The sequence below is a fragment of the Labrus bergylta genome, chromosome 19, assembly GCF_963930695.1.
Source record: "Labrus bergylta chromosome 19, fLabBer1.1, whole genome shotgun sequence".
NCBI lineage: Eukaryota > Metazoa > Chordata > Actinopteri > Labriformes > Labridae > Labrus > Labrus bergylta.
In genome coordinates, this window is record NC_089213.1 from 23513593 (window position 1) to 23537925 (window position 24333).

At 38.9% G+C, this 24333-nt stretch overlaps 2 protein-coding genes across 6 annotated transcripts in view; one reads left to right on the plus strand and one right to left on the minus strand.

Moving 5' to 3' along the window:
- mef2d (myocyte enhancer factor 2d) overlaps positions 1 to 11672 on the plus strand; it is a 28249-nt gene extending 16577 nt beyond the window's left edge. Inside the window, exons 9-14 of one of the 5 annotated variants that reach the window (XM_020648554.3) lie at positions 107 to 136; positions 3500 to 3629; positions 3780 to 3966; positions 5829 to 5894; positions 6763 to 6813; positions 7265 to 11672. In XM_020648554.3, coding sequence (XP_020504210.1) covers positions 107 to 136; positions 3500 to 3629; positions 3780 to 3966; positions 5829 to 5894; positions 6763 to 6813; positions 7265 to 7727 — 927 coding nt within the window. In that variant the 3' untranslated portion in view covers positions 7728 to 11672. The remainder of the gene's footprint in view (positions 1 to 106; positions 137 to 3499; positions 3630 to 3779; positions 3967 to 5828; positions 5895 to 6762; positions 6814 to 7264) is intronic. The other 4 variants (XM_020648556.3, XM_020648555.3, XM_020648557.3 and 1 more) reach the window with 4 other exon arrangements.
- Positions 11673 to 13745: 2073 nt separating this feature from the next.
- LOC109995006 (transmembrane protein 79) lies at positions 13746 to 23604 on the minus strand. The gene is made up of 5 exons (XM_020648568.3): positions 23447 to 23604; positions 19752 to 20586; positions 17992 to 18186; positions 17692 to 17914; positions 13746 to 15800 (listed from the first exon to the last, which is right to left on the minus strand). Exons 2-5 carry the CDS (start codon positions 20464 to 20466, stop codon positions 15608 to 15610), a joined length of 1326 nt encoding a protein of 441 aa, XP_020504224.1. The 5' UTR covers positions 20467 to 20586; positions 23447 to 23604; the 3' UTR covers positions 13746 to 15607.
- Positions 23605 to 24333: the final 729 nt, after the last annotated feature.

Here is a 24333-nt window from a genome sequence, read left to right on the forward strand (position 1 = left end):
GTTATGACCATCATGGATGTACTTTCATTTACTCTATTTTCTTTGACAGTAGTTGTTAGCATGAATCCCAATAGCATTTAATTGTCTCTGTTACCACCCTTTACAGACAGAGGATGAGCTGGAGTTGGTAAACGAGGTGATTTTTCCTCATGTCAGTCACTCGCATGAGTCGATAGCTATCAACTGTGTGACATTGTTAGCATGGTTGCAACACTGTACAGTAAGACCTGTCATTGTTTTGGTTTTGCTCCACTGACATTTAACTTGAGATTCAGCCTGTGGTTTCCCAACCTGACTGCATGTGGTTCAGGACTCATGGTTGTGTGTTGCAGCATTTTTTGCAGTGTTCAGGATCATCTTCTCATTGATAACGTAGAATAACCTTCACTGTAGTAGTGCTCTGTGTTTCAGTGGAAACTGAGTTATCCTGTCAGTCCTTTAAACAGGCCCATTAACTTCATCATTTGATGCCACCTAGAGCATAGGTGTTTTTTTTCACTTGAGGTTGCGGTGTGAGGCGCTGCAGAGCATGTTCCCTGTTCACTGACACTCACACAAAGGTTCATTGTCACCTTCCACCAAAATATTAAAGTACAGTTGATATAAAGCTTACTGGAATTACATTAAAGGCATTTTGCTCACATGTTGCATGACGACAAACGTTTACAACAAAGAAAACTTATAACATTCAACATTTGAGGATCAACTGGCTCTGTTTATTTAAACAATTAACAACTCAGCCTGGATCCACAACTTAATGGTCAACTTTTGGTCATTTAATAATTGTTTTACTTATTTTAATGCTTTTATATGTTATAATTCATTTATAAAATAGATACAGTTTGTTTGAGTTTGGGACTGTGGGTCAGACATAAAAAGTTATTTCAAAATGTCACCTAGGAAATAATAAGAGTAGGTAACATTATTTTCTAAAAACACAAAGCAAATCAACCAGCAAGACAAATATGTTACAGCTGCAGCATAAAATTGTCCTAATTTATAAGGAAAAATAAATGACATTTCAATAAGTGGATAAATGATGATTTTCCCCCAAGTAATTGTAAAAGATTGTTAAAGATGCAGGAAAGATCGAGATCTCTCCTTATCGAGGCTGAATGTTTTGAAAGAGAGAGCGATGACAGCCGCTGCTCTCTGCTACACTCTGTCAGTCACTTCTTCACACTTCCTCTCAAAGTTGATGGGCAGGAATCTCATTTTCCAGAGAAGACTGATTCATTTTCATCACCCTCACCCGGCCGCCCCGCCTCACGTCTTCACAAAGGCACTTAATTGAATCTGGCCGTCTCTGCGGTCTGTCTCTCTTTCTCTCTCTCTCTCCCTCCCTGTCTCTCTCTCTCTCTCCCTCCCTCTCTCTCTCTCTCTCTCTCTCTCTCTCTCTCTCTCTCTCTCTCTCTCTCTCTCTCCATCTCTCTCTCCCTCCATCTCTCTCCCTCCCTCTCTCCTCTCTCTCTCTCTCTCTCTGCCTCCCTCCCTCTCTCTCCCTCCCTGTCTCCATCTCTCTCTCCCTCCCTCCCTCCCTCCCTCCCCCTCTCTCTCTCTCTCTCTCTCTCCATCTCTCTCTCTCTCTCTCCATCTCTCTCTCTCCCTCCATCTCTCTCTCCCTCCATCTCTCTCTCTCTCTCTCTCTCTCTCTCTCTCTCTCTCTCTCTCTCCCTCTCTCTCTCCATCTCTCTCCCTCCTTCTCTCGCTCTCTCTCTCCCTCTCCCTCCCTGTCTCCATCTCTCTCTCTCTCTCTCTCTCTCTCTCTCTCTCTACAGTCATAACTCAGGCCCAATGTTTCCTCTCTGCATGATCTTCATTCACAAGGTCTCACAATTCATTAGTGTAATTCCAGACCTGAATTATTGCACCTCTGGCTTCTTTGTGCAGACTTGTTATTATTCTAATGTTACAGATGACGTCAGCTTGCTTTTATCTGCGGTATAACTCAGCGGAACCAGACTACAAAGTGTTGTTTTACGACACAGATTTGTGTCTGCCAGAGCGGCTTCATAATAACCAAACCTCACTGGAGCAGTTAACAGGTCTCTCACAGTGTGTTTACTGCACCTGTGTTGGAGAAAACACTGAATATTTCCCTTGTAAATGTCTGACTTAATGTTCAAACACTAAGAAAGCGGCAGGTTTGTACCCTAAGCCTTCACTAAAAAATGAATAATGGAAATATAAAGGTATGATGCACTGTCAGTGAGTGCGCACAGGTATCACACTGTGAGACCTTTAGTGACATCCGCTGGAGAAACACAAGAACAGCCGTGCTCTCAATTAGAGTTCAAAACTAGAGATGAAATAGTTCCAGATAGCTTCAAGTGTTCATGTAGTTATAGTTTAAAGGCTTTATATGTGATTTTTTACACTTAAATGTAATATAAATCAAGTATATCCTCTGAAAATAACTCTGAGTCATGACTGTCTACAATGGGTGTAACACCCGAGTCCCACTGTCTGTGATGTTTTCAGAGTTTTCAGAGTCCTATCTTCAGTTTGTTTACATCGCCTGGACGGCTGGCTGACTCCTCCCCTCGTGTATGAAAGTAGTTTAATTGAGGGACTAGAGAAAAGAAGAATAACATACTGTACTCACTGCTTAACTGTGTTTCTAGATCACGTTCATTTCAGGTAAATGCTGGTGCTCAAGGGCGACATCTGCTGGATCAAAAAAATCACATATAAAGCCTTTAATGTGCCAGGGTAATGTTCTGAAATGTTGTAAATATTCAAATAGCGTGTGAAAAATCAAAATGTATCTCCTTACTGGTAGACTGTTAAAGAGCTAAAAACTTTAATATGATAAGATAACCTTTTATTGTTCGCACAGGGGGCGGGGTCAGTGTTGAAAGTGTTGAAAAAGGTATAAACGCTGCACAGATAATCAAGTTATTTATATGATTTGTATAATCTAAAGTCAATTAATCAAGCTAATAATGAGCAGATTCATTGCTTAAAGAATGAATAGTTGCTGCACTAAATATTATTATAGATTCTTTCTGATGAGAAACTATGACATTGTGTTTGTCAATACTGATGAGGTCTAAGAAGAGAAAAGCCACAGCCTTGGTGCCTGAGTGTAAAGTATCTGCAATATCTCCAGTTCATGTCTAATAACTCTTCATCTCTTTACTGTTCCTTTTTTTAATTGAGACAAACTGAAGGAAAAAAAATAATTACAAACCCCATCTTAAGCCATTATTACAGCTAACTGTTGATTTAAGTGCCTTTAATGTAATACGTCTGAATACAACACACTCAAAAACAACTGTCTTGATGCATGTCATCAGAATCCTCCTGACAGTAAATCCACATGTCGCTGAGATTTACTCCACTCTGAACATCATTATGAATCAAACCATATCGTCATTCCCAGCATGTCAGAAACGATCCCGCGTTAATGTAATAAGTCATTTAGCTTCAGGGCAGAGCTGACAGTCTGCTCCATGTTTCTGCTGTGACTAACCTGTCGATGTTCGTCTGACTGCAGAACGCTCAGCGGCTCGCAGCAGGAGCTCAGGTGGCTCAAAGCCTCACCACACCAGTGGTCTCTGTGGCAACACCGAGCCTCCTGGCACAAGGGCTGCCCTTCTCCGCCATGCCCACAGTGTACAACACAGGTAAACTGAACACACAAGAAGATCCTTTTATTGAAAGTAGAAAGGAACAGATGGCTGTAAACAATATTTAAAAAAATATTTTCCCAGTGATGAAATAAGGAAACTTTGAGCATTCAATTTTGGACTTCCTCTCCTTTCTCCCCCTCTCAGAGTACCAGCTGACAAGTGCAGACATCACTGCTCTACACGCTCTGGCATCACCTGGCGGTTTGTTGCCAACCAGTGTGTCCCCATGGCAACAGCAGCAGGCTGTTTCCCAGCAACCACAGCAACAGCAGCAGCAGGCCCAGCAGCAACAACAACAACAACTTAATCCTTCATTACTCAGCAACTTGGTGTAAGTCTTTATCCATCTTCAAAGCAGCGCTGCGTCTTTCCCTTTTCCTGAAGATTTCCGTCTCTCACATCAGGTGACAGGGGAGATGGTGTTGGGCTGACATATTTCTGCTCTACAGGCTGGTGTCACAACTATCTGTCCACTGATGACCCTTTTTTTTTTACTGACATACTTCCAGTCCAAATGCATGATATCCATACCATGACTTTCTCTACAAGCAATTCACGTTTGTTTTGGTGAATTGGTCTCTCACGACATCTCTCCATCTCTGCCTCTTCATAACATCAACCTGAATATATCTGCTGTATCTGAGGCTCTTCAGCAACAATCCTGCTGCCTCAAAGATCCTCTATTAATAACAGACTGATGGCTAATCAAAGATCTTTTATGAAGGCACGAGATCTGTTCAAAGTGACACCCCAAAGTAAGACTTCATAATATATCACTTGTGCTCATATAAAAAGAACAATAAGAGTTCACCATTAACCCTCCTTTACTAAAACAGAATAGAGGGAGCCTTGTTAAAAAAACTAAAAAAACAATACCAAAGTAAAACGTTTAATGTCATACAAACAAAAAAGAAAATGTCAATTAATTTTAAACACGTCAGTCATAGTTAAAATCTATATATTTTTTTTAATTATCAGTCTGCAATATCTGAAATATAATTTTTTTAAGGATTAAGGATCCTCCCCTTATAGGCCTGCCTTGTTTAATAACTGCTAGCTGATATTATGGTTAAAAAATATATATTTAGGAATAAAATGTGAACACTGCAGTATTCACCAACATTTATCTACTCTTGTTTTATTAATTTATATAAACACAGTGTCAAACTGTAAGGATGGGAATGTTTCAGGAACAGTTTAGTATAGGCGACAAATGATTTTAAAAAAGGTCACTGTACAAAAACCTAAAACACTAGAACCTCTGAAATGATGCTCGATTTACTGTGAAAGGTAAGTATGTTTTACCACTGTGAATCAAATCGTCAGTAAAAACAGCTCAATAAGGTTCCATCGGCTCCTTTAAGTTACAGACTGCATCATATGAAGTCACATCTCAAGAGGCCCAGTCCTGACAATACATTAAAGATACAAGTTTATGCTTTTGGAACTTCAGATTTGTGAGAAACACACACACATAAACGCACACACATAAACGCACACACATAAACATACATACACACACACACACACACACACACACAAACAAATACACACACATAAACGCACACACATAAACATACATACATACACACACACACACACACACACACACACAAACAAATACACACACATAAACGCACACACATAAACATACACACACAAACGCACACACACACACACACACACACAAACACACAAACAAATACACACACACATAAACATACATACACACACATAAACACGTACACTGGCTTTCTGTCTTAGTGCTGTCACAACCCTTCATAGACATTCAGAATGATATTTAGCCTTAAAGACAAAATTCAAACAAACATTGTCTAAAATAAAAAAGGCAGATTCTGCCAGAGGCGTCCATTATTTTCACTTGATTTTACTCAATTCTGGATGTTTCTAGGTTTAGAAAGGAAAAGGAAAATTACTCGAGTCAAGTGGAACCCTTTATTTAGAAAACTTGTTCACACCATTTTGCAGAAATGTTCACTCTTTTCTTATTTTTGGTTGAAGGTTTAAGTAAGAGCCGTGAAGCCTCTGTGTCAGATTAGTGGACAGTTTCAGAGTGACCAGAGCTGCGGGAGCTACGGGAGCTGGATCCTGCAGAGCTGCCTTGTTTTTTTTTTTGGTATTTGGTAGCATGAACACAGATCTTTTAAGTGTGTTCTCTCCTTTCGTCCACAGCATGTGGGGCATGGACAAACAGAACGAGCTGTCTAGCCAGGTGTCCAGTCTGGCTGCAAATCTGAGGTGAACAGCCACTGCTAGTGTGTGCGTGTGTGACATGTCATGACCTTGTCTGCAGGGGGGGTGTTTGTAGTCCACACAAAACTACATGAAACATATGTTGCTAAAATAACAGGCCAACATTGATTTGATAAAATATTAGAGATAAACTTAATCAACTTTTGACATTTTACTGATGAGGCAGGAATAATAATGAATGTATTTTTTGATCAGTTTAAGTCGTTGACTGCAGATATGGATTTAGTTAGTTGAAGTCACCTGCAATGGTTTCTGTATGTAACATGTAACACATGTATAAAGTATCCAGCTGGGTTTTTCTTTTAACCCTATGAATGTAAAATAATATTTCATTTAAATCCTCAGGATTTTAAATTATAATCCTGTGTTTTTTTCTGTTGTATTCTTTAATATATAAAAACTTATTCTGGCAAGATCATTTTTAAACCTTTTGTTTGGTCATAAACACAAGACAACAATTTGGACAAAAAAATCAAAGAAAGAAAATGTATCACTAGTTCACTAGAGTGCATCACTTGCTTCTGAGGGCTGCCGTACACTTCTGCAGAAAGAAAAGTTATTCTTAATTAAACTCTGAAAGTACCTCACTAAGGCATAACAGCAGTTTGCATTCACTCACTCTTGCATGTTTTTTTTATCCTTAAGGGCCACCATACACACTCTTAACACCATATACAAATATTCAGCAGATTGGGGTCTTTGTGTTTCTGATGCTGAGACATTCTAACATTATTGCTGTTGTCGGAGAGACTTTGCTCGCAATAATGTTTCACACTTTTCTCCACACATGCCTTCTGACCCACCTTCTTCTCTTTTGGTTTTGGGCTCCAACATTTTTGTTTTCTCCCCACAGTGTTGGCTCTCCGTCCAACCTGCTCTTGGGTAGAGATGAGTGGTTGGGCCGGTACTGTATCACACTTCCTGTTTCCTGTGTGTCTGTGCGCTTTTGGCTGCTCCCCCGCCCCCCCCCCTCCCCCCAGCATGTCTGCTGCTGTCTGCAGTCAAACAGGAAAGAGACGTAGTTCTGGTTTCCACTACTGGTCTCTTAACATTATTTTCTGTTCACACATCACATGGTAGCCGCCTCACTGCGAGCCACCCTCTCACACCAATCATTTCATGCATCCTGGGCTGTTCTGTTGATCTTTTGGGGACACATTTTCTGCTTTGAAGGCTCAGAATGAACTGATTTGAACAAAAGGAGTGTGGCTTTCTCTGTCGGTGCTGTGCCTTGTAATGCTTCTCATGAGCCTTTTGTCAAGTCGCTAATCATTTGTCTGTTTGTCTCTGGCCTTTCCTCTTCGTTCTGTCCCTCACTGCCTTCCTCTCTCTGTCCTCTGTAACCCCGTTCTCAGGCCTGTGACTCACATACCTCAAGCCATGCTGACCGTCAGCACCAACTCGAGCGTGAGCATCAAGTCGGAGCCCGTCTCGCCCGGCCGCGATCGCAGCACACCCTGCCCTCCTCCATCTTCCTCCACGCCGTCCTCGACCACAGCCGGATCCATCCTGACTGCGCCGCCGCAGTACCCGGGCTCCCTGCTGTGCCTGGAGCCCCCGACGGGCCGCTCACCTGCTGACAGCGTGAGCAGCAACGCCAGCTCCTTCGAAGGGAGTGATCGTGACGACGGCGGCGCGACCGGAGGCGGAGGAGGCAACGCGGGAGGAGGAGGCGGAGCTACAGGAAGCGTTGGCCCTGCCGGCCGTAATGTCCCGCCCGACTTTAGCCCCTCGGCCGAGCTCCTCCGGGCGTCAAACGAGCAGGAGCAGGAGGGAGGAAACATCAAGCGCATGAGACTGGACGCCTGGGTGACATAGAGGCTTTGCACGCTCACTGAGGTTTTGGGGACACTCAAACACCCACAAACACACACCCACACTCATCCTTAAAAAACCCCACTGCCCAATCCCCCTCACCCACTGCCATGTGACACTATCATCACACATCTGCCTCTGTCCCAAATTATACAGCTCAGCTGCGTCACACAGACCTACAAGGCTTTGCCAAATAACAGAAAAGAATTCAAGATGTTGTGGGGATCGCGCTCTGAGAGGGACGACAGTTTTATGCTCAGCTGGATCTTTTTTCCCGGGTCGTCCCGTGAACAGACGAACAGTAGATTTTGAAAGCCTTGTTGCTTGAATGGACTCCCCCTTATAGTCATTTTTATTGTTAGAACATTTATCTTTCACATGGTTTCTGCATAACCTTCATGTATTTACACACAGCTCTGCTACATTGTTCGCAGTGTGATTGGTGGCTTTGTTGTCATTATGGGACTTTATGCTGTATGACTCACTCTTTAAACCCAGCGTAGCTTGGATTGTGTGCCGTTCATTCTTCCATTAAGTCACTTCAAACTGCACTTTTGGATTAAATCTGGACAAGTGTGAGGGCTGAGCATAAATATATCTGGCACTGGGCAAACAGACTCACACAGGGTTGTCTGAGAGACCCTGCCAGGGTGCCAATTTTCGACCTCTCTGCAACAAGAAAAAATGCCAAATGCCTCTTGCAAAGTGTGCAGGGACTCAGACGGATTATCACTCACACTGTCTGGAAAAACTACAAGAACCAGGAACTGATTCTTTGAATTCTTCAGCACTATCTCCTTAGACTGGGGGGGCTCCTCCTCCCGTTCTCTCCTCATCTCCTCTGGAAGTTGGATTGGAATTTGTTGCAGCAGAAATCCAGCCAATCAGCACTCAGCTTATTATAGAGGAGTAGATGCCATCCAGTGAAATGCATAGTGAGAGTTTTTTGAGCCTTTGGTGGCTGTTTTTGAGGTAGGGACGTATTTGGTTTTTTCAGTCCAAGTGTTCTTTATCTGTTGGTATTTAAAAAAAAAAAAAAAAATGTTTTGAAGGTCTGTTAGTTGTCCAGAAGTAGGAATTCTGACTTTGTATAAAAAATCACTCCTTATACAAAAGCTTTGATGTCCTCTTTAGCTCTCTCTAGCTCTCCTTAGCTCTTTGCCGTGTTTGGAAAAAGTGTAAGGAAAAAAGACATTTTCTATATTTCTACCGCTTCAGTTGGCGACAGAGTAAAAATAGCTTTTCAGCTTCAAACCACGTTGTATGTACATATGAATATATTTGCATAGACTTTGCTAGGTATCCCTAAAAACAAGCAATGTGTTGATTCTCAGTGGATCTGTTTGCATATATGAGTGTGAAATTGATATGTGCAGGGGTAAACGCCACACTAGTCTGTGCTAGTGGATCGAACTTGTTTCAGTAAACCTATTTTATGCTCGTGTTGATGGTGTGTGCACTTTCTGTCCCTCACACACAAGAGGCCTGCTTGGTTGTGGTGTCATCATATTCTCCTACCACACAAAAAATAAACCCCACGATCAAAGTGAAGTCGTCCATAACCACCTAAACATGGAATGATTAGGACACTGCCATTCACTTGTAGTGTAGTTAAGAGATTAATCACTTCTTTGACGCTTAAAGAATCATGTTAGATCTTTTCACATTAAGCAGACACAGATTTTTTGCCTTTTTTCACATAGAAATGAAGTCAAGAAATTGGCTAACAAGTGCTGTGTTTGTTGTTTAATGGTATGTTTTTTTTAGTACAAACTGTCTGAACCATTTCAGGTTAGTGTGTGAGTGTGTGTACACGGGTTGTTTAGTCTTCAAATAGAAACGTTTCTCCTGATTGCTTGACCTTTAATCCAGTGAGACGCTGCTCAAAGTGCAGACTGGTGGTGAAAGACTGTTTACTATCTGCTCAAACCATCCTTCACTTTTAAATCAGTGAAGGCGTTGTTAAGGAAGTGGACACGGCTGCTTGTCTGAACTGTTGCCCCTTCATCGGTCACAGCAGAGTCAAACCAGCGTTTGCACCAACACCATAAATTTGTAGAAGAACCTCAGTGTGATGTTTTCACACCGGTGTTGTTGTTGATGTTTTTCCATGATCAGGTCATTTTTCCGTCCCTCTTTGGACAGTGTGGAAGCTTTCCACTCTGAGGACTTCAGGTTTTTTCCTTCTGCCAATCATCCCCAGCAAACATTTAAACTTTCACTCTCAATAATCATGTTGGAGAAGATTTGACTCTTATACTGATAAAGAAAAGATATCACACAAAGATGTTGACTAACATTTTGAGAAATGGAGTAAAAGGATCAGAAACAGGTTAGCTTAGCACGACACAAAGGTTTACATTAACCCTCTTCCTAATGTAACTAAACACACCTTGCAGGTTACCTTTAAGGGGGTGTTCATGCCATGTCCTTAAGTCCATTTTACAACCAACATTTTTAAATATTTTATTCCATCCAGTAATGTTATGCAAACATTGAGAATCTGCTGTTTTCATTACTTCTATTTCAGATCTTTCCAGGGTGAAAGGTCACGCACTTCATCACCATATATATTTATCCATCGCACTCATTGGTGGTTCTCGTTCAGAAATACACAAACGTTCTCAGTTTATCCAAAAGCAAAATCTGTCCTGCAATAATTTGATGACTTTTTTTTATGTTCTATTTTGTCTCAGGTTTTTCTTGTGAAAAATTTAAAAAACATGCATCAAAACATCTGAATGAAAACACATGCCAAGATATTGTCCATTTCTACTTGACAGTTATTAAAGAAAAATGTTTCCATTTTTGATGCTAAGCTATGCTAACAGGCAGCTGGCTATAGCTTAATTTACCATCGAGTCATTAGAGCGGTATCAGTTATCTCCAACTTCCTTAAAGAAAACTAAATGTTGAATCATTTCTTTTCGAGATCTAAGCCGTTGAAATCTCCGTCAGACAGAGCTAACGATCTGTTTTACCTCACAGACATTTCCAGTGAAATTATAAAAAAGAATAATTTAATTTGTAAACTGTTTGTGTTTGTTGGCGCTGATGGTGGACTGAAATGTGACACCACACCGATTGAGGTTTGTTCATGTACAAAAAGATTTCTCTGTCCACTCTGGCAGTGTAGTCCCAAGACAATCTATATGAGAAATGAAACCTGCACCCCTGTTACTCGTCGTGTACAATGTTTTTTAGAATCTCACTATTTTTGGATTAATTTGTGCTGGTGACAGTTCCATTGTCTTATTATTATTATGATGATGATATTATTATGGAGCTTTTATTTTATTGCTATTTTGTAGGATAGTCAACTGTTTTGATTTCTCTCTCTCTCTCTCTCTCTCTCTTATATTTTCATCCTTATCATAAACATATAGTACTGGTTTCCTTTTTTTAAACAACATGCTGAAAATTGCACGATCAGTTCTTGTGGTATTAGCAAATGCAATGAAGGAAATACCAGTTAAATGCTGCAATTTTAATTAAGATATAGAATATATTTATAAAAACGGGAAAACAACTGAAATTAGTCATTCATGAATAATTTGAATCATGTAAATGCATGGGATACTTGTAACAAGAAAACCTGTGTTACACACAGTAATGATAAAGGACATGCATCACAAGTGAGTTTGACAACAACTCTGAATAATGTAGCATATGAAATACTAAAGATGAAATTTATAGCTAATATATTGTGTTGAGCTAGTCTGCTTTGGGTTTTTGTTGTAAAGAAAATATTTCTTTTTGTTGTTTTTTTGAGAATGATATACAGTTTGTGTATATTTTCATATACAAAGTATGCACTGATATGTTATTAAAATTCTATACCGCTTTTACAAAAAAAGTGTTTGTTGTACCAAAGTATCCAAGTCCCTTGAGACCTTACCCTTTTTGCGTATGTTTTACCGTATTTTATATATTAAATAGTCAAACTGAGTGAAATGAACTGGAGTCTGCTTTATTTTGTTTCCTGTCATGAAAAACAGAAAAAGATAAATCTCTGGTTGTTTAGTGTCAGAAAAAAAACATCTGCCTCTAACTAGAGACCTTAATTTGTTGCACTTAAAACATCAAGTCATCTTCATGAAATCATTAATAAGATGTGTTCAAAGGTTTTTATTGTCAGTTCTTTTTTTCTTTTCTTCTACTGGTTGTCACGATTACAAACAAGTGCTATGAAGCTTCATTTCACACTCCTGGTGATAATAAGACGTCTAAATTTAGATGATGTCGTACTTTGAAGGAAGCAACTGTGTGAGCCAATCAACAAAAACAGAAAGTACTTTATTACCATGGCAACCAAAACCCATCTTCATTCACCTTAATGCTAAAACATATTGGTCTGGTGTTTTCTTTCTATATGTTAGATTTTGATATGTTGTCATTGGATACTGGACTGAGAGTGAAGTTGATGTCCTGTTTTGTTGTATTTTTTTTTTGGCGGGGGGGGGGTCAAAATGACTAAAGGCCTGGGTACAACATGTTTTACCACTCACAGGCTGAGGTTTTTTTTTATCAGTTGCTGACTGCATAATTGAAAGTAAACAGTACAGTATCTAACCAGAGACATGAACATGCTCTCTCACACTTCTAGTGCAGGAAGAGTAGTTAGAGAAGTTTTACTCTGACATTCCTCTTGTGCCATTGGCTCTCCAGCTTTATGTTGAGGAGGACTAAGCTTATGTGCAAAATATGCAGTGGAAGAGTTTGTGTGGGGAAGTCATCCAATCATCTCATTTTGTCCCAAACTAAAATGATTCAGCAGACGGATTTGAGTCCTAAAGCCACAGTGAACATATAATAAGAATAAGCAAGAAGAAAAAGTGCATCCAAAGTCAATTTCCCTCTGTACCATTAAGAGCCATTCTTTTATGTGCACGCCACCTCTTAACCTCAGTAGAGAGTTCTAAGTGATACATAGAGTTTGAGTTTTAAAGTCTACCGAGACTGGAAATAGCCCACATGTACAACGTGTGTATGAAGCTCATTACCTTTAAAATATAACTCAGGCTCATCAGTGACAGGATGATGTATGTTTAACTTTATTGGGGTAAGGGGTCGATGTTTCTCTGCATGTCAAACTACTTTCCATCTCAGATATAGAAAGTACTTTTTTATTCAAATCTCATTGTGGTTAGAATAAAATTATCTGTTGGAATGTTTATGTGACTGGAAAAGCAGAAGATGCAGAAAGGTTTGAGGGCGCAGCTCTTTAAGTTTCTTTGTGTTTTTGTTTTCGTTCATTCAGAGGGGTTTACTGGAATCTTGCACAGGCTAAAACATGTTTATAAAAATGTGAAAGTTTGATATCAAGTGAGGAGTGAATACAAACTCCAGGTGAGAAAATAGGGAGTGTGATGTTTCAAGGAGAATGTCTCGTAACTTTCCCTGAACAGTGTCCAAGAAAACCTTTTCTTTCTTTAAAAAGCCTTAAAAAATATATATATATTCAGGAAATGACCTGAAGTAGAAGAGCCATGGATTATTTTGTGTGAGTGACTGAGGTGTGTTTAAGGAAGAAAAAGCTGATTAAGAACATTGACATTTCTGAACCCTAAAAGACAAGAGAAGGTCTATTTGTACAACTGATGATATAAATATGAAGATAAAGATAAATTATTGAAGACATTTTTACAACAGTTCTAAATCGTATTATCTGAGGTTCTGGATTATGATGACAAAATGAAGGGACATGTTTATGCTCATGTTGGATTTGAGTACTTTTGGGTCAAAGTAGTGCCAGGGTCAAAATGAAGAACATCAGTCGATAAAAGGTACCTCCATGTTTAGAGTTTCTCTAATTCAATTCAATACGCTTTGTTGGCATGGATGTGTAAATATATTGCTAAAGCTTGGACCACCTGAGCAGCACATGAATGCAGCATTACATGATTCAGGACACATGACCTGTTATAAAGATTCTTATTGGCTGGACAGATGATCAATGAAAAGGAAGGTAATGTCTTATCAACTCTTCATTTGGACCTGAAACATCAGTTAAACAACATATTTGGTGATATGTGTAAACAAATCTTTATTGAACAGATTTTAAATTCTTGTTCTCTAATGCATAAAAAAAGAAAAAAAAAAAGACTAAAAAACGAACGGATGCAACTGTTAAACAAATCATTCATTGATAAAACAGTAATATGTTCAACAGTCTTTGACATTTAACATTTTAAGAAACTCAAATGTTCCAGATGCGTTAATAACATTCATAGAAATTCTGATTGTTTACATTTAAATGTTTAAGTATCTAGAAATAACCTTATTTGGTAATTATATTCAATATCTGACTCACTGGATCCTGAGCTTCAATCTGACAGTTTTCAGGTTTCATGACTGTATTTATCAAATCCAAACAGAAGGTGCATCATCGTACTGAAACTCAAAACTGAATTTAATCAGCAAAGATAAAATAAGGTAAGTAAACGCACACAATGTAAAAGAATCACGTGTGTAGTTTTCAATTGACATGCCTTTTTGGTGTATCTAAACTTTTTAAACTTTGTTTTCCAACTAATTTTTACTGATTTCATACAAAGAGGAAGTTCAAAGCTACATAATAAACCCACAACCTCATTCATGTTTGATATTTACTTTAAAAAAAGTCTAATTAATTAATTAATTGTAAAAGTTAACTCAAGCTCCATCTTGTATGCACTTGAATCTGCACTATTGTGCCATGTATTTACCTCTCTATATGTTATTCCTTTGGAGTGGTGACAGGGTCGTACACCTCTCAACTGGTTTCAAAATGCCTTCATAAACCCGGGAGATAAACATGCAGATGATTCAGTTTAATTTATCATACAGATAACAGTCGCTGTTTACCATACGCTTCCTTACACTGTGTAGAAGCAGTTACTTTAAGTTCTTATTAGGGATGAAAGAGTCCAAGCTGTTACGCAGCCAACGTCCACTAGCAAAGGCTGTAGCTCTGGTTAATGGCTCTTCTCTCCTCACTCTACTGCCCGGATGTTAACCAGCACCGTGGACAGGTAAAGTGTCATACAACCACTTGACCAACACAGACATGTGGACCCTGTAAGGAGGACTGAAGGCACTGCTAATGTTAGCCACACTAATTAAGTACAGTAAATAAACTGTGTGAAATTAAATCTCTGTTTAATGGACAGGGAAATTAATCTCCAGGAGCAACCATGTTAAAATCTTTAAGTTTGATTTACCCAGAAAGAAAAACAGCAGTGACTATCACCTAGAACTGGCTGATCTGCAAAACGTTTGGCAAACAAACATAGAGAAGACCATGGAACATATAAAAAACAAGTGCAAATCTAGAGGAAGAGAAACAAATGGAATGTTTGAAGAACACAAACTGTAAAGATGTTGATTTGATCTCTTGTGCAGTGAAATCAAAATTATGTTTTGCTTTCCTGCTGTTCACCATCGGGGACACAAAGAGAGAGAGATTACTAATATAATACAGCGCTGGAAAGGAGAGTGCTCTTATCTTTTAAACTACAGGTTTTGACAGAAGTATGCAGTATTCTTTATTATGACACATTCACCTGCTTGTAAAAATGTGTCCATAAAAAAAGAACACCGCTCCATTTTCCTTGGGATTTTTTTGTGTTATTATTTACAGCATGTCATTATTAATATTGACCAGGAAGCAACAGAACAAGAAACAGCAGCCAAGGCGAGCTTGCAGATGTTGTACTTAGTAATAACGACAAAACAGCTGCTCAAGGAGTGTTTTCTGTAGTGTTAAAGACCTGACATCTGATAACGATTTAAAAGGACTCCAAAAGAAACGAGCCAAGTTGTCTACAGTCTGAGTGTTTTCGGGTGATGATCTGAAAGTCATTTTTCTTTTTACACCTCACGATCATTATCTGATGTCGCCTTCAACCCCACCAACGCAGACTGGGAGGCGGAGCTGTGGCGGGCGGGGCTACATCGAACACCGACCCCTGTCCCACTGACGAGCAGATGTAGTACAGGTTGGCTCCCAGCATGACCAGTATGGGGAGGAAGGAGAGGCCGAAGCCGAGGCCTCGAATGGTGCTGCCCAGAGAGAGGCAGAGCCAGTAGATCAGCCTGCAGCACAGAGAATAAGAAATATCAAATAAGAGCAGTTAAAGAGAAAATAACAGTGAGTCACTAAGCCCTCTTTTGTCTCTTTGAGGATTTAAATCAGCTTCTTTTGTATCGATAATGACAACATGATGTGATCTCATCTTCTAAACCCAATCTCATTTTCAGCAAAACAGGAAATGACTGAACTCTTATCAGTTTTTGTGCCGGAGCTTGATTAATGTCTTAATAGATGCTTTTTTTATTACTTGAAATAATATGCATCATGTTTCTTGTTCTAAATCCACTCTGATCCTGTATTTGATCATGCCTATAAACCCCTCTATTTCAGCCCTGCTCAGAACAGACTGTTTCTGTGTTTGTACCTTTAAATATGTAAATGAGAGGTGTTTGACCATGCCCCCTCTCTAGAAGGGGATGTGGCTCGGGCTCTCTCGCTATGTGCCCAGTTGTTTACGGTGGAAAGGTACACTAAGAGGGTGGAAAAAAAACACCTAGCTGTGGGAGTGTCACCCACCTGGGGGAGGGGTTACTGCCCTTTGTGATGTCACAAAGGGAAAATCTCCAAATGGCCTGTTTGAGCACACATTTTCTGTAAAATGGAGCAGACAAAAGACGGAGAGGATGGACTTTTCTCATCATTGGGAGGTTTGTAGACCAGCTAGTTACTTACTGTATTATTGTTAGAAAAACATGCTTAAGTCTATTTTGCACAATATGTGACCATTATTATAAAACTGTAACCCCAGTGGCATCATGATTGAATTTAGAACTCAAGCTGAACCAAAATAAGAATTAAAAAGGAGAAAACAGAATGGCAAAAAAGAGACAGGATTATAAAAGAAAACAAAAAGATTTTAAAAAAAGAGGAGAAAAGTAAAACATGCTCAGTGTATTTCAGTCTTTAACAGCTTTGAATGACCTCTTGGTTATGTAACCCTACACCTGGTCTGACAGGTATACTTTCCAGTTGAACCAGTTTATTTGGAAATGGAAAAGGTGGCTGCATTCAAAAAGTTACTGGGACACTTGTTCAACAACTTTCTATGTAGGCCACAGTAAAGACAACATCACAGAGATATAACAGAGAGTAACTCAGCAAAATGCACAGAATATTATTAACCTTAATGAAACTTAAAAACGTAAATTCTTTATAAGCTTGAAAGTAACGTCCGGCCGTTCTGTCATCGTCTTTTCTCCCTCATGGGTTAAAGTGAGGATTGAGAAAGTCGACAGCTGCTGTCTGGACTAAACATTTGACTCCGACATCGACTTGTTTGTTCTGTTGGCAGATATTTGTTTAACTCACATCAAAGAAAGCAAGTGTGAACAGAATGTTTTCTTTTTCATTGCCGTTCAGCTCAGCTGTTCTTTGTATTTAGTGCAGAAGTTAGCATGCTCAGGATAGTAAACATTTGATCTGCTAGTCATGATTATGTTAACATAGTGGTTTAAGTGTTCAGCTCAAAGCGCTGATGTGCCTGTGAAACTTTTGTTTTTATCTTCCTTGCAGATTTTCCTGGTGCATGTGGAAGTTCAAAATGTAATGACCCAAAGGTTATCATGTTTTGAACTTTCAAATCAATCATGCTTTTTTGCATTAAAGTGAAAGAGACAATATAGTTAAAGTTACAAGATATGATTTATGTGATCGTCCTGTCCACCCACGCTGTTGTGTGCAGTTGTTTTTCTTTTATTTCTTCTGTCCAGTGTGCTGAGTGTGACGTCTGCAACTGAACTTCCCTATTACACTAAACTAGTCACTCATAAAAGCTGGAGGGAAAAAACGAATGTTACTTTAAACTGCAGATAAATAAACCTGTCAGGTTTCTACACCACCAAATCACCTCCTTTGCAATCTATTTTTTTTTTTGTAACAACAAAGTGTACAAACCTTCCAAAAACAAATATGATGGTGAGCAACGGCACCAACTTGACCAGGTCTTGGCTGATGTAGGTTGCCATGACAGCGAGCTGCAGAAAGAAGAATAAGAAGAGTGCAAGGGATTCGTTGACGTAGTGCCAATGCACTGCCACCTCTTTGTTCAGCAGCTGGTTTTGATAGAGGGGCTTCAGGGAGCTGAATCGGAGTCGGGCTGCACCCTGCACCACCACACCTGCAGAGACATGACATGTGATTATTGTGTTGATGTTTACAGAGTAACTAAAAAACATGAACATGATGAGATCTTACCGAGCAGGAGGGGGATGGTGGCAAAGAAGGAGCAGCGCAGTGTGTACACCAATCTGAGTGGGGGGCTTCTAAGCAGCGGGGGGTCAAAGGGAAGGAGGGCGTAACCCCCCCACACCAGCAGAGGGAAAAGTATCGCAGCAGCCGCCGTCGCCAGAGCCAGCCTCAGTTTCTCACTGCACAGGTGCTCACACAGGTCTAAGGAAGGAAAACCAATGTGGGGAATCATCATAATGCAGTGACATCGCTCTGCAGACGTGTGATTATATCTGATGAAGGACTAAAGACATCATCACACTCAGCTGAAATCAATCCCTAACTTTACTCCCTTTACTGAGTGAAAAACGTGCTGCAGTAAACTTTGGTTTACACACAGCAATCAGATATATTATCAGTTTATCCAATGAAAGTTATTTGTTGGTCATTCAGCAACAGGAGCGAGCAGCGCGTGTTCAAGAGTTTAAATGCATTTTTGGGTCATTAAAAACAAAACATGCCCAATATTGTGTGCCTAAGACTTATACTGACATCTCAAACACAAAGCACATTGACCAAGACAGAAACCTAAACACTAACAGTAATCAAACACTCACATCAGACAGGATTAAAGCTTTATATGGACGTTTCTTTTCTTCTTCAGTGGTATAATAAATATATAAATCTAATTTATTATTATTATTATTATTATTATAGTGGTGTGTTTTGGACCAGCACTAGAAGGCACCATAGACCGTCCTTATTCCAGCTCCATTACAACATGATGTTTCATAGACACACACGTGACCTGAAGTAACATAAAACTTGCGGATAATACGGCTATGTTCTAATTATCTATTTGTAAAGTTTTATGTTATATAATCAGATTGTAGTTATTTTGAAGATTTCATGTGAGTAAATCATAAGATAGACCTTAATTTAGTAAAATAAAGGATTTATAGTTAAAACAATAATGAATGTTCAGATGTAAAGTTAATAAAAGTCTCTGATTGGCTCTTAAGGATGAATCAGATAATCACTAATGTTACTCCTTCACTTCACTCTTGGTTTAAGTTATTTGATGAATCATTGACATTAGGAGTCCTTCTGTAAACTCAAATTGTTCAGGTGGAAGAACTCGGGCTATAACCTGCGACACCACAGGCCAGAGAGCATCTCCCTGCTACCACAGGACATTAAGATGGGAAGGAAGTACTTCACCCCACACCTCACAGACTAAATGGACAGCTGACCACCTCACAGTGCAATACAAGTGTGCAATATTAACCTTAAAAACAAAAAACTCTGTCATTATATAATGTGAAAAATATGTGTGCAATAACCTCAGGTGCAATAAGAGATGTAGAAAACATATTTATATTTTCATTTCATTGTACAGTGTTCCCCTTTGTTATTTTCTTTGTATTATATATTTGCTTTAATACAGTGAATAGCTTCTGTTCAGTTTATTTTAAGTCACTTAGCTGTTACTACAACTTACTTATTTTTATTTTCCTTTTTTTTTGTACTTTTCTACTCTTTTTTTCTTATAATGCTATTCTATTTTAGATATAATTTTAACTTTTTTTGTAGAAGCTGATTCAGGGAGAAACGCACAATAATTCCAATGTACCTGTACTGTCATGTACCTGTGCAGATGGCAATAAACATCTGTTCTATATTCTGATCATTGCTCACAGTGAGTGAGAATGTATCTTTTTTAATCCTTACACAAGTTCATGAATATGGACACAGTCTACAGTATCATGGTGTAATCTTGTACTCACAGTACTTGTCGTCCTCTTCTGTCCACTCGGGCTGAAACTGCACAGCTGAATCAGTGTCCATCTGTGGCTCGTTCTTTTCGTCCCTCTCTATGAGGAGTCGGCTCTCTTCTGGGAGCTCTTTGCTGGACGGGCGCACTATGGTGACATGAGGAGTGAAACCCAGAGCAGCTTTCTCTGGCATCCAGTTTGTATCATCTTCCTCCTCCTCCTCCTCCTCATGTTCATCATCTGCCAGTGAGCCATCCCCTTTATCGTCCCTCTGCACCCCGATCTCATCATCCCTCCACCTCTCTCCCTCGGGCATGCTCTCCCTCCACTTTGATTTACTCTTTCTGCCGCTCTCTGACTGACTGTGCTCCTCTGACAGGTCCTGACTCCCCCTGCTGATCCCCGTGTCCCCCTCTTCAGGCTCGGACACTCTCTTTTCTGACCCACTTTTACCATCATCATCATCATCATCATCATCTGTCTGAGGCCTCTTGTCTTTGTCTCCGGGCCACGGCAGAGTAGTGGGCTCCAGGTGAGCAGAGCTGGTCATCTCTTCTTCTTCTTCATATTCCTCGTGCTTTAAGTCGTCTTCTTCTTCATCTATCTCCCTTTTTTCACTGATAATCTCGTTCTCTAGCAGCTTTTTTCTGCCTGCGATTTGTAGATCAGCAGGTAAAAGTGCCCCCTCTTCAGGTAAATCTGAGCTCAATCCACCTTGGCCAGACATTTTGGATTTGAATCCTGTCTCTCTTCAGGAAACACTTGTTGCACTGTCAAGAGTCTGACTGTTAACAAATCTCCTTCCGGTTGTTTAAAGTCATTTTTGGACACACTTGTTGAGCTCTGCCTGGGAGGGGGAAAAGTTGTAACCTTGTTTAAACAATCAGCCTCAAAGTAAAAATCAAAGTTCACTGTTTATCATGGGTGTGTTCCTCTCGTTGTGCCCCTGCACATACCGACATGTGGTAAAGATTGAGTCTGAGTTTGTGTAGGTGTCGGTTGTTTATTAGAAAATCTGCCACACTGCACTTAACAGATGAGTACAAATAAACTCTTTATGTATAAAATAAGGCAAGAAGAAGAAACATTTGCTGGTTATAGCTTCTACAACGTGAGGATCTGCTGCTTCATCAGGAAGAGTAAATAAAGAGTGTTTGTGTTTAATGCTGAAATCACTTTTACACTTTATAATCCAAAAGATGAATCAATTAATGATGGCAATAATAAATAGATGACTTGATAATAAAAATAATCCTAATTTGCAGCTCTACATTTTATATGCAGTATTGTTTAACAACGTCTAAATGTTTAATATTCTAAATGCCAGAATCATGTAATCAAACCGGCATTTAAAGGGTTAAATTCCTAAAATGATTGAATATTCGATATTTTTGAGCAGGGCTGAAGTTGTTTAAGAGATTTATGCAGAAAAAAGTAGAAAAAAATATCAACCTGTTTTATTTTTATAGCAGTTTTTGGATGTGGACATTTTTGTCCTCCACTGTCCAAACAGGGAACTACATTTTAAATCTGATGCTACACAAAAACTAACAATGCATCAAAGTCAATATTTTGGATAATCTTTGACATATCCAAGATTGATTTTAAAAAAAAATCCCCCAGCCACCAAATATTTGTTATATGGAAAATAACTTGTTTTTGTGTTTTTTTCATAAATAACAACAGTGACATCAAGTAATCAAACTGGCATTTAAAGGGTTAAATTCCTAAAAATGATTGAATGTTTGATAGTTTTGAGCAGGGCTGAAGTTGTTTAAGAGATGTATGCAGAAAAAAGTTTAAAAAAAATATCAAGCTGTTCTATTTTTATAGCAGTTTTTTGTAAGTGGACATTTTTGTCCTTAGTGACTTAAGAGGGTTGTAAACATGTTTCACATTGTTCTATTGATCTATTAAAAAATAAATAATTTGCATTCCAAAATTTGTCTAGAGAGAGTCTTTCTTACAAGAAATGGTGCCATATGCACTAACACAGACAACATGATGGCCAGATGAAGAGGAAACATTTGCCCAAATGGACAAACATGTCCATAATGATGCAAGCAACGTCTTATCAGCAAAGTCCAAATTAAAAGAAATGAAATTTTTCTAGTTTAGGGCTTAAACACACAATTAATTTGTCTAATAGACAAAATGTTTTCCCATTGAGATACATAAACTTCTTACGAGGGAGTCTTGGCCAAGACAGCAGCACAAAAAGTTCCACATAAATAATAACAGACAATAGCAAACCAAAACAACATGATTCAGCAGTATAACATGTGAATACACAGGTCAACTGATCCTGGGTTTAAAATCGTTGTTAAAATCGTTAAATGTTTAAGGGGACCCTTTGGCTCAGACTAAAAGATAGTTAGTGGAGCTTCATACATGATGTGCCTCTCAGACCAAAGGTTACAGCTTCTGACCCTTTGTAGGAAGTCAGTAAATAACACAGATGAGAAGGCAGTTCATGTAGTATGGCCTTATGAAGACAGATGTACTGATGCTCCATCCTTCAGTTATATTAAGGAGCACAAACTCACATTCTCATACAAGACACGATAATGTGTGCAGAAACACAGACCAGAGACAAATCACTAGGCAGCATCGTACACAGAGTCTGAAATGTTCAATGAGGGCTAATATCATCATAGTCAAAAAATAGTTGCTTGAATATGTTTCTTCTTTGCAACAAAAGAAAAACAGTATCTGTTTCTATAGAAGAAACTCAATTTCATTTTTTAGGCGCTCAATAAGTTGACTAAAAGACACTTTTTCTTCCATTTAGAAACACAGATGTTTACATGTCTGCACAAATAAAATTAAATTGAACAAAACATGACTAATGCATAAACCAGTTACTGAAAGATCTACTTCCTCAAGTTTGAAATGCCAACATGAATATGTTTGACACTCCTCAGGTGATAATAGTAAAGCTACACAAACTATTAAAACTAATCATCTTTCACAGAAAAGACAGAAAAGATTATCCTTACATATATGTAAGGATAATCATTAACAGAGAACACGGATACATTTAAGCTACAAAGAGAATAACAAGTTATATAAATATGGCTGCATTCCTGCTCTCTGGAGACACCTAACACAGGCTGGACTTTGCCTGCCTCAAACACTACAAACAGCCTAAACCTTTAAAATAAATGTTTTGTTGTGATTTAGCTAGGCCTGTAAACCATGGCTTGTTTTGAATTTGTTGACCCCTAGCTTTAGTGACATTTTGAGCAATAAAATTCGGATTTTATATTTTCATCCCCGAAACTCGAAAAAGTTTGAGTGAGATGTTCAAGTTTACAATTAAGTCCGCTCCAGGAAACATTTGGCCTGTTCCTCTGTGTCTATACTTGCCTTCATTTACATGTTATCAGTCCTAAAGTATTTAAAGACCCAAAAAACTCTTCAGTTAGAGTTTCTGTTAAAGTCAAACTTTCAGCTTGTTACATTGAGCCTGAGCTGTAAACAGTTTAGCCTGTTCAATTTTCACTTCAGTAAAGGTATTTGTTTTAGCAAATGTCTTGTTGTTACGATTTAAGTTTATTTTTGTGAAAACTGGGCCTAGTTTAGAGCAGGGAGGAATGTGGATGAACAACTACGTATTTGAAGTAGCCTACACGGCTTAGTTTAGTTAACCCATCTCACCAAAACAAAACAAAAAAAGGTTACGTTAACGTTACACACAGCCTTACCTGTTTGTTTAATCCCGGTAACATCACCGTAACGATATCCCGTCCCTTACCGATTAGTAGCGACCATTACTTCAGTTGTGAAGCTACCTGGCAGGTGTGACCAGGTGCTCAATCCTTTCGTTAGCATCAGAGCAGGAAAAAAACACGAAGAGGTATCACTCTGCTTCCATTTCGAAGGATTGGAAACTTCACGGAAACAACTCACCTGCATTTGTCCAAGTTAACTTCACTGCGTCTTTCTGATCACTTCACCCAAACCTTGACGTCTTTCATTTTTCTACCTAGGCCTTTATGGACGATGAATAACATAAATAAAACACTTTTATACTTTCGAATTCATAGATTTATATTAATCAAGGTATGTGCTTATAAATAACTAATATAGTTTTTTGTGCTCTAGATCTAATATTTCATACTTAATCATTCAAGCCAATTGTGTAGCAATTGAAATTGTCATATATATTATTCTCTGCTTATCTAATGTACTTTAGTACGTTGGGAGCACAGCTGACTGACTACAAATTACTTGTGTGTAAGCATACATGGCCAATAAAGCTGATTCTGAAATAACCTGTTCAAAACTGTAATGTTTTGAATGACTCATTTTAGTTTATGCGCTTCAATAACTGATTTGTGGGGTTTTTTTATACACTTCTCCCCCAATAGCTCGTCATTTATTTGCTCACTTTTATTTATTTGCTTGACCATAAGCTATATTTTATCTTCACTTTCTACACACCAACTCACACTTCTATTTGCATCATCTTGGTCCCTTACAAAAGATGATTTCAATGGAGCTTGCATAGTAACAATAACTTGTGTTTTCTTGGCTTCTGGGATTTCCTAGATTGAAAGTGCTACTTTGTACCTTGCCGACTACCAAATAT

Excerpts from the sequence above, each read along its gene's own strand:
- LOC109995006 (XM_020648568.3), bottom strand. The coding sequence starts at position 20,466 with ATGTCTGGCCAAGGTGGATTGAGCTCAGATTTACCTGAAGAGGGGGCA. Across the intron at positions 18,187-19,751 it reads AGAAGAGGACGACAAGTACT|ACCTGTGTGAGCACCTGTGC; the intron begins GTGAGTACAAGA and ends TTCCTTCCTTAG. Across the intron at positions 15,801-17,691 it reads ATCATATTTGTTTTTGGAAG|GCTGATCTACTGGCTCTGCC; the intron begins GTTTGTACACTT and ends TCTGTGCTGCAG.